The sequence below is a fragment of the Chaetomium globosum genome, genomic scaffold (genome assembly GCF_000143365.1).
Source record: "Chaetomium globosum CBS 148.51 scaffold_8 genomic scaffold, whole genome shotgun sequence".
NCBI classification, from domain to species: domain Eukaryota; kingdom Fungi; phylum Ascomycota; class Sordariomycetes; order Sordariales; family Chaetomiaceae; genus Chaetomium; species Chaetomium globosum.
Window position 1 is genome coordinate 478,907 of NT_165983.1, and position 8,779 is coordinate 487,685.

Genomic DNA, 8,779 nt, shown 5'->3' on the forward strand with positions numbered 1-8,779 from the left:
TTGTTGGGCGCAGCACGGTCTGGGCCGCTGGGTCAAACGCCCCAGACCCCGCGCCCAGGGATCCACGCGACCACTCAACCAACTGACTGCGCTTGCAACACAAATAAGAACAGAGTTTTAGAAAGCCTCGTCCTCCCACCAAATCATCGTCGGGGACTGCGAGAGGACTCCGGAAGCATTCTGCGACGCCAATTAGCCCTGTGGAGGAGGGAATATCCGACCAACCCGCGCCTGCGCCGCCCTGTTTTCTCTCCCTCCCCGACACACCCCCGTTCTGCGCCCTCCCGCTTCGATCCGATCGATCTAAGAGCACGACTGCTCTGCCATGGTCCTCCAGGAACCGCCGAACGATTAAAAGCGATATATATCCCTTAGGACAAAATATGGATCCGCTCTGTGGACCGACCTCTCTCGACCACGGCAGCAATCATGCCGACGGCCTCACAATCGATACCCAAGTCCCCCGAGCGACGAGGGCTCAATCAATACACCAAGAGGACGAGGGCAATGCGACCGTCGAACTCGCCTCCATCATGATGGCGGCGTCGAACCCCGTTTCGCCGGGGCCCAATCCGCCGCTTGACTCGGAGCGCATGCAGGAATTCATACCTCCCACCCGACCAAGTAGCACGCCATTTCCCCAACCCGAACCGCGCAGCACGGAGCTGCGCTGCATCAGCTGCCCAACAAACCGAGACTTGAGTTTGAACATCTTGGACCCTACTGCCCCGCCCGCACTACCATCAGCTGGCACCAACATCCACGTCAGCCTCAATGACCTCCCTACCGAAATCCACGAGTGTATCCTCGACCACCTGTTCGGGTTCCGAGTTTCAGCCACCTCCAAAAGTTCCATAACGCGCTGGGGGACCGCCTTGCGCCATCCACGGCGGAAGGAATTATCCGAACTGTCGCTTGTGAGCGGGGCATGGAGGATAATGATACAGGAACGATTGTACCGGCACATCAAGTTGAAGGCCTCGATCGAGTCGCTGAAAAGCTCCATGGCCTACTTCTCAGCTCGCCCCCATCTGCGATCCTATGTCAAACATATCGAGATATGGTTTCCCGTGTTCCACCCCAAATATAGACCATTGGCGCTGTCCAACGCGAACACGCTTCCGACGGTCACTCCAGATGGGCTGACGACGGCATCTTATGTGTTGCCGATGGACAACTGCTCCCTGGAGGAAGCTTTCTACTTCGTGGCAGAATGCCTCCCGGAGGTTTGCATCTTGACGTTGGAAGGGGGCGAACGGAAGAAGGCGCCCAAAGTGAGACATTGGATTCGAGATTCCGGCCAGGAGAGAGTGCGGGTAATGCCAAAGGTGCATTCCGTCCGCACACTCATCTCCAAAGGGCAATGGAATCTCATAAGAGAAGAAGAGGACTTCAAAAACATCATGTCGGCGCTGCCCAATCTGCAGGAATGGCACGGATCGTACAGCAAGCCCAAGTCCAAGAGTTATCTCACCATGGCCAGCATCCTCGCGAAGCCCATGCGCCTCACCAGCCTCGACTTGTGCATTGAAGGGGATTACCGCCGCGAATTGTCGTTCCCTCCTTATATCCTCAAGGTATCGAGCAGGGTGCATTTCTGCTCGCGATTGGCCGCTGGCGCCGCATCTCCGTCGCTCGAGCACATCTCCTACACGGGCAGGGTCTGCAAGCAATTCTTCATCGATCTCGTGGCCAAACACAAGGACCCGAGAAACACGCGCCTCAAGTCGATCGACCTCACCGTGAAGAACTGCTGCCGGCAAGTGGCACACTGGAACGAGTCTGGATCTGGCATCACAGACATGAACTTCATCAATGCGTTCGAGGAGCTGGTCATCGCTGGCATCCGGGCTTTGGGGAGACTCAAATCCGTTGAGTATCTCAGGATTCGCTACGTGGATCTGGGTAGGTCTCTCATCCCTTTTTTCGTGGCAAACTAGTTATTAACCTATTCTTGTCTACAGATTCGCCGTTCCCACCGCTCAACCCACACTTCCTGCTCCAGAATGGGCGGTGCTCGGGCGTCTGGAGCGACGCCATCATCACCGAGATGAACCGCGCCCAGCCTAGCGCCCGCTTCGAGGAACTATCCGAGTCCTTCGGCGAGATCGGATACCGAAAGGATGGGCGGATGATCTTCAACCCCGAATTTCCGACGTCCAGCTCGCGGGGCATCTCGCTCAAGTTATCCAACTATGCGCTGCTCAGCGCCGGGACTGCTTGAAGTCCGAAACGAGTGGCAGCCTCGCACTTTCCGGCATCATTGACACGACATCTATCTAACACACGCTTGATGGATTTAACAGGACATCACTAGGGCCACAATCACCGCTATTTTTCTTTGTTGTGCGTTTTATGGTTGGGAGGGTAGGTAATACTAGAACAAAGGCGTTCGGGGGTCCGATCCCTTTGCTGAGGATGGCTACCCAGGGGATTTTGCATCTATTTGTCATTTCCGGGAGGAAGGGGGAGGCCCGTTTATCTTTTGCCGGAGTGTTTTGTGACATTTTGGGGCCTGGTAAGGATCATAACTTATGGAGTTGTGTGAGAGTGCATTCGAAGGAAGGCCTGGGGTGGTGTTCCGGGACAGCATGATAATGTGCTGGCTAGGCTGTTGCTGTTTAGCGGTGTTTTCGGTAATAGACCGAGCAACGTTCAGTGTGAGATGCAACTAGCAAAGTCAAATACGGTCAACATCATGTTCTTATCACATCGGAGCCGAAATTTGTACCATACACAATACCGTTCTCTACATTAAGACTACCCACACCACCCACAATCTAAACCACCACTTCACACCGCAAAATCACCTCCAACCCCCAACCCCAACCCCCAAACCCCAGATCTCAAACCCCCCTTACCACCCCCCCACATCCCCAATCGCCACCCCCAAAACCCAACATTTCACCAGAAAGAATCCCACCGACGCCAGCCACAGCCCTGGCAGGAATGCACTCTCCCCCAGAAACTCCAGCAGATACCCCTGCTGTAACCACACGCCCTGGGCCAGCACCCACAGGGCCAGGGCGGTGGCGCCGAGGGGTTTGTGGTGCAGGAAGGAGGAGCGCGGGAGGTAGAGCGGGAGGAGGATTAGGTACCAGAGGAAATACTAGGGGACGTGTTTTGTTAGGGTCGGTGGGGGTGTGGTTTTTTGGGGGAGGGGGGGGGAAGAGGGGGGCGTACCTGGCTGGTGCAGACCTCGTTGAAGGCGACAAAGGCAAAGGTCTGGGCGAGCATGGCGGCGGGGAGGTCGCGCTTGGCGGTGGCGAGGGGGATGAGCACGCAGGCGAGGAGGAGCTGTGGGAGGAAGGCGACGGATTCGATGCGGAGGGTTGGGGGGGAAGCTAGCCCGCTGACGGAGGGGGGGGAGGAGGCGAGGTAGAGTTGCGTGTTGTAGGGGCTGAAGTTGTGCCGGTGGTCGATGCGCGTTATGTGGTGGAGGTAGGTGTGTTGCAGGAAGGGGGGGCCGTTAACTATTGCCCGGAGGGGGGTGGTTAGTTGGGGGGTGGGAAATGGGGGTGAAGGGTGGGGGTGCTCACAGAGTGTACATGGCGAAGTTGAGGGCGAAGGAAGGTTGCCAGGCTGGTGACGGCGAGTTGAATTCTGGCCGGGGTGACAAAAGCTAGAAGCTTGCTGAAGAGGGAAGTTTGCTTTGAGGTCCCCTTGTTCGGTTTTCTGCCCATCCTCTCTGCGTCCATCCACCAGACGATTGCCGGCGCGTAGATGAAAGGGTATATCTTGAAGTGCACGCTGAATCCTAGCAGCAGGCCGGCCAGCGTAACCCGTCTTGCCATCACTGCCGATAGAAGCGCCATAACCAGCACCCCCAGTAAGCCCTCCGAGCTCCCTCGCGTGCTGATGGTAGCCACCATGGGGTTCAGCAACCAGATCGCTGCGAACTTCCTCGCCGAGGACCCGTCCATGGATTTCGCCAGCACGCGCTCTAACAGCCACCCGGCCACGAGGTCCGCGGCAGCAAACAGCACCTTGCCCGAGCTAAACAAGGCCGCATCTACCAGGGGCCTGCCGGTCGTCTGGGCGGTGGGCAGTAACAGCCAGGCCAGGATGGGCGTGTAGCGGTATGTCTCCCGCTCATAGGGGCTCTGGCCACGGGCGACGAAGCGGGCGGCATCGGTGAAGACGAGGTAGTCGATGTCGGTGTACTTGACGGGCGAGTTGGCATCTTGCCAGAGGCCGTAAAGAAGAAATACCACGCGCAGGAGGGCTGCTGAGAGGTAGAGCGGGACAGAGCGGTGGAAAAAGGAGGTGAGGAGGGAGGGTGTTGCGGGTGTTGCGGGTGTTGTTGAGGTTGATGAGGGCGACATCTTCCCCGGTTTTGCTGAAGGCCCCGCCATTTTCCCAACCCAACTTCCTCTCAGACAACTACGATTTGATGAAGTCCCTCTTCACAACATCGAATCCTCGCTCCTTTTGGCCGTCCTGGAACCACCTGGCATCCACTGCCCGTGTCTGAGTCTGAACTCTCAAGCTTCTGATCCAATGCCCACACTTATTTTACTCTGCCATTAACCTTGGGTTCTCCCTCGGACACCCTTTCCTCGTCGGGCACTTCTTTAAGGTTGACGTGTTTTGAAGCGTGTTGTCCTGGGTTGTTGATGATGAGACATGCGGACCCCTGTTTAGTGAGTGGAAGCCCCTAAACAATTTAGCCTTCGCTGTCCACTCAATACCCCTGCCCGACCAATCATCCACTGACGTCAAAATACACACCCAAACACCATCTCTCGAGAACATCGACCAACAAAATCCCACCTTGCAACATGTCTGGATTTAAGCGCGACTGGAGTGGAAATACAAAGCGGCGGGATGGGCCGAAACAGCCCCCGAAGCAGGTCGTGAGAAATGCGTACACCCCCATGTTTGAGGGTCTGCGCAATGAACTCGACGAACATCACGACCGCCGAGAGCGCATTGTCAAAGCATCACGGGATATCACGGCATTGAGCAAGAAGATGTGAGCTGTCATCGGGTACCTAGTACCATTTCAAGCCTGGTGCTGACATGACACAGCATCTTCTCACTACAACGGTATGGCAGCCCTATTTGTTGACCCGAAAGTCCAGTTTACTCATACCTGGCTAGCGTCCGGAAAATCGAGAGCCAGCTCCCAGCCAACATCCAGGCTGAGATGGATTCTCGCCTGGCGGAGATCTCAAAACTCCTTGCCACCATTGCCCCCGAGATTCAGGGCATCAACCGCTACCGATACTCCCGGTCGCTGATGTGCCTCGAGGAGCTCGTCGAGGCCTTGACATTTGCACACTACCTCAAGACACAATCGCTCATCAGCCACGCGGAACTCGACCCGATAATCGAGGAACTGACCCGGAAGGGCGCAGTTGCAGAGGACGAGGTCATGGCCGACGCCAGCGACACGGCAGGCAATGTCGAGAAATCCGCCCCGCCGACTGCTGAGCCACCCACAATTTCCCTGACGCAGGACGACTATCTCTACGGCGTGTTCGACCTTACGGGTGAGATGATGCGCTTCGCCACCACATCGACCGCATTGTCAGGAGCCATGGCCGGTGGGCAGGGCGGTGAGGGTGGTGATGACGAACCCCGTACGATTGTCCAGGACATGCATGAGCTGGGGACCTTGTTTGAAATGTTGCCCGTAGCCCCTGGCAACCGGTTCCAGTGGGGGAAGAAGCTCGAGGTTACTCGGCAGTCGGTAGTAAAGGTTGAGAGGCTGGGCTATGATCGGATTATACGTGGGAGCGAGCGGCCAAAGGGCTGGATCCCAGACTTGAGCTCAGAGGACCAGGGCCAAGGCGATGAGTTGGAGTGATGGTTTTGGTGAGTCACAGTTGTTTTTGTGAATTTGCCAACTACTCTGTTGAGTATGCATTTGCATTATTCACGGCCTGGACTATGACAGCACAAGCCATGAAGGCCATTTTTACTGTTCTGGTCCAATTATTTGGACAGATTTAACCATGTGCAACACCCTTCCAAGGTGCTTTTCTCTTATCTCCTTCTTTGCTTTTGTCTGATGAGAATGACTGGATATGCCCCACCACCCCCCACCATAAATGCAATTTCTGCCTTAGGTTGCAAGGGGGGTTGCGGGGCAAACCACTCACTTTTAAACACCAAAATCTTTTCTTACCCCGCCATCTCTTGCCCAGCTATCGACCATCACACCAGCTCGTCTCTACACTCCATTCGACCTCGTCGCGACTCAACAATTCAAAATGGGCTTCACTGACCTCCTCACCGACGCCGGCCTTGCCGGTAGGTTTCCCCTTACAAAATTCGCACCACGATTGTCACTAACAGCAAGGCGCAGTGCTCGACAACTGGCTCCTTACCCGCTCCTACGTTATCGGGTATGCATCTTCCCAATTCCCTTCCTGCAGATGTCGCCTTCCGGTGCCCTTCCTGATGATCCCCATGGTCCGTGTTGCTGAGCAGCCTCAAGACCTGCACATGATTACACATCCAGCACTCTGTGCACCTCTGACCCCCCACCAGCAGCCACCTCTGACATTGCTTTGCCCACACCCCCCAATGGCGCATCCGAGCTGACCCTCGTCTCTGCCCCAGCTACTCGGCCTCGCAGGCTGATGCCGTCACCTTCAAGGCCCTGAGTGCCGCGCCCGACGCCGCCAAGTACCCCAACGCGGCGCGCTGGTACAAGCACATCGCCTCGTACGAGGACGAGTTCCCGACCCTTCCCGGCGACGCCAGCAAGCCCTACACCGTCTACGGCCCCGAGGTCGCCGCCGTCACCCTCAACCCCGCCAAGGCCCCCGCCGCCGAGGAGGAGGAGGACGATGACGTCGATCTCTTCGGCAGCGACGAGGAGGAGGACGCCGAGGCCGTCCGCGTCCGTGAGGAGCGCCTGGCCGAGTACCGCAAGAAGAAGGAGGGCAAGGTCAAGCCCGCCGCCAAGTCGATCGTCACCATGGACGTCAAGCCCTGGGGTATGTTACTTCCCTGTCGGTAAACAGAAAGAGCATAGACGCTGACCCGATGTTTTCTGTAGATGACGAGACCGACATGGTTGGCCTCGAGGCTGCCGTCCGTAGCATTGAGAAGGATGGTCTGGTTTGGGGTGCCTCGCAGCTGATTGCCGTTGGTTTCGGTATCAAGAAGCTGCAGATCAACCTGGTCGTCGAGGACGAGAAGGTCTCGACCGACGAGCTCGCTGAGGAGATCACCGAGTTCGAGGACTACGTCCAGTCCGTGGATGTCGTCGCCATGCAGAAGCTCTAAGTTGTGTAGATGGGTAATGCCTATCTATATACGAAACATAATGAGTAACGATGTGGCTGGTCAGTGTGTTTTGCGCGAGCAACGTGATGTGAAGCAATTGAGACGATGTGGACGCATATTGACGAAACATAACGAGGCTGCGTGCCGTTCTGACATGTGTAGCCAATTGTACAAGGAAATACGGCGTGTTCTTGGTCACAGGCATGCTAGAGCTAGCAAGCTTGATTCCAACACGTCCGCTTTACTGGCGGCTATCCAGCTGGCCGTAGTCGTCATAATCCCCCGTCGAGCTGTCTCTTTCCCCAGGGGGAAAGTACAGCAATGTTTTTCAATAACACGCTTGTTTCTATGATGCTCATAACCCCATAACCCCCACGGCATGGGGCCCTCCATTGCCTTTCCTCATCCGTCATTGCCAGATATTATTCCCCCCTCCCCCCTTCTCGCCTGGTTAGCCCACCGCCATGATGCACATCCCGTTTGATTTAGCATACACTAGGCAGAAGAGAAGAGCAGCAAACAGGAACACATCATCCAGCACCAACAAAAACCGCTATGAACCAAAGGAACATCTCCCTCTGTTTTCCAAACACCAATTGCCAACGCCACACTTTACGTGATGCCTCCCCCACAGTCCCTGGGCCCGGTAATGTGGTGGTGGCTAGAGAAGTTAGGTAAAGTAAGGGAAATGCATCATGTTCCGCCTTCTCGTTCTGCTCCTCGTCTGTCCCCTTCTCGGCTTCTCGGCTAGCCAGACAAATGCCTCCCTCCGCCTCCGCCTCCGCCTCCGCGCTTTCATCTTGTAGGCACGTTATCATCATCCCGTCCAAGGGTCCCCATACATGGTCATCACTCATCCACTTTCTCTCTCCCTCTCTCGCCCACTCCGTTTCTATCGCTCATCAATCAACCACCCCACCCATCATTGATATCTCTCACGCTCGCTTACCGCCCGCTATACTCGGCACTCTCCACAATTCACAACCCCTCTACTTCACCCACCCACCATGAAAACTTCCCACCATGAGAACTTCCCACGCAGCCACGCCATCACAACCGCACCCCCCAAACCCCCCGCCCCGCACTAACCCCCAACCACTCACCATACTCACCCGTCGCCAGATGCGGCACCCACCCGACATTCCCCACCTCATACTCACACTGCCAGCTACTGACCGGACTGCGGACATTCTCCCCGGACACCGCACCGGCCGCCGCCCCAGGGCCACCGCCCGGCGCAACGCCGCCATTCGGCACCCCAGTCGGCATGGTCGCAGCCGCCGCGGGCCCCACCGACTGCGTGGCGTGGTTCATGAGGTCCCAGATGAGGACCTGGCAGTCGTCGGCGCCGGAGGCGAGGGTGCCGCGGCGGAGGGGGGACCACTCGACGCAGTTAAGGGCGCCCGAGTGGCCGCGCAGTTCGAGCAGGGCTTGGCCCGGTTGGCGCACGTCGAGGATGCGGATCACGTTGGAATCGGCCGCGAAGGTCGCGAGGAGGTGGTGATCGTGCGGGGAGGTGGCGAGGCGGAGGAGCGGG

General features: G+C 57.0%; 4 protein-coding genes across 4 annotated transcripts; 3 read left to right on the plus strand and 1 right to left on the minus strand.

The window, feature by feature from the left end:
* Positions 1–383: 383 nt before the first annotated feature.
* On the plus strand, positions 384–2,224 carry CHGG_10870 (uncharacterized protein; the record flags this gene model as incomplete). The annotated part of the gene is made up of 2 exons (XM_001226136.1): positions 384–1,905; positions 1,965–2,224. The coding sequence occupies 2 exons, from the start codon at positions 384–386 to the stop codon at positions 2,222–2,224; spliced, it is 1,782 nt and encodes a 593-aa protein (XP_001226137.1).
* Positions 2,225–2,857: 633 nt separating this feature from the next.
* On the minus strand, positions 2,858–4,355 carry CHGG_10871 (uncharacterized protein; the record flags this gene model as incomplete). Its single annotated transcript, XM_001226137.1, has 3 exons — positions 2,858–3,109; positions 3,184–3,297; positions 3,540–4,355. The coding sequence occupies 3 exons, from the start codon at positions 4,353–4,355 to the stop codon at positions 2,858–2,860; spliced, it is 1,182 nt and encodes a 393-aa protein (XP_001226138.1).
* Positions 4,356–4,877: 522 nt separating this feature from the next.
* Positions 4,878–5,812, plus strand: CHGG_10872 (uncharacterized protein; the record flags this gene model as incomplete). The annotated part of the gene is made up of 2 exons (XM_001226138.1): positions 4,878–4,975; positions 5,104–5,812. The coding sequence occupies 2 exons, from the start codon at positions 4,878–4,880 to the stop codon at positions 5,810–5,812; spliced, it is 807 nt and encodes a 268-aa protein (XP_001226139.1).
* A 406-nt stretch (positions 5,813–6,218) lies between these two features.
* On the plus strand, positions 6,219–7,242 carry CHGG_10873 (uncharacterized protein; the record flags this gene model as incomplete). Its single annotated transcript, XM_001226139.1, has 4 exons — positions 6,219–6,258; positions 6,314–6,353; positions 6,571–6,950; positions 7,013–7,242. 4 exons carry the CDS (start codon positions 6,219–6,221, stop codon positions 7,240–7,242), a joined length of 690 nt encoding a protein of 229 aa, XP_001226140.1.
* Between the last annotated feature and the right edge of the window lie 1,537 nt (positions 7,243–8,779).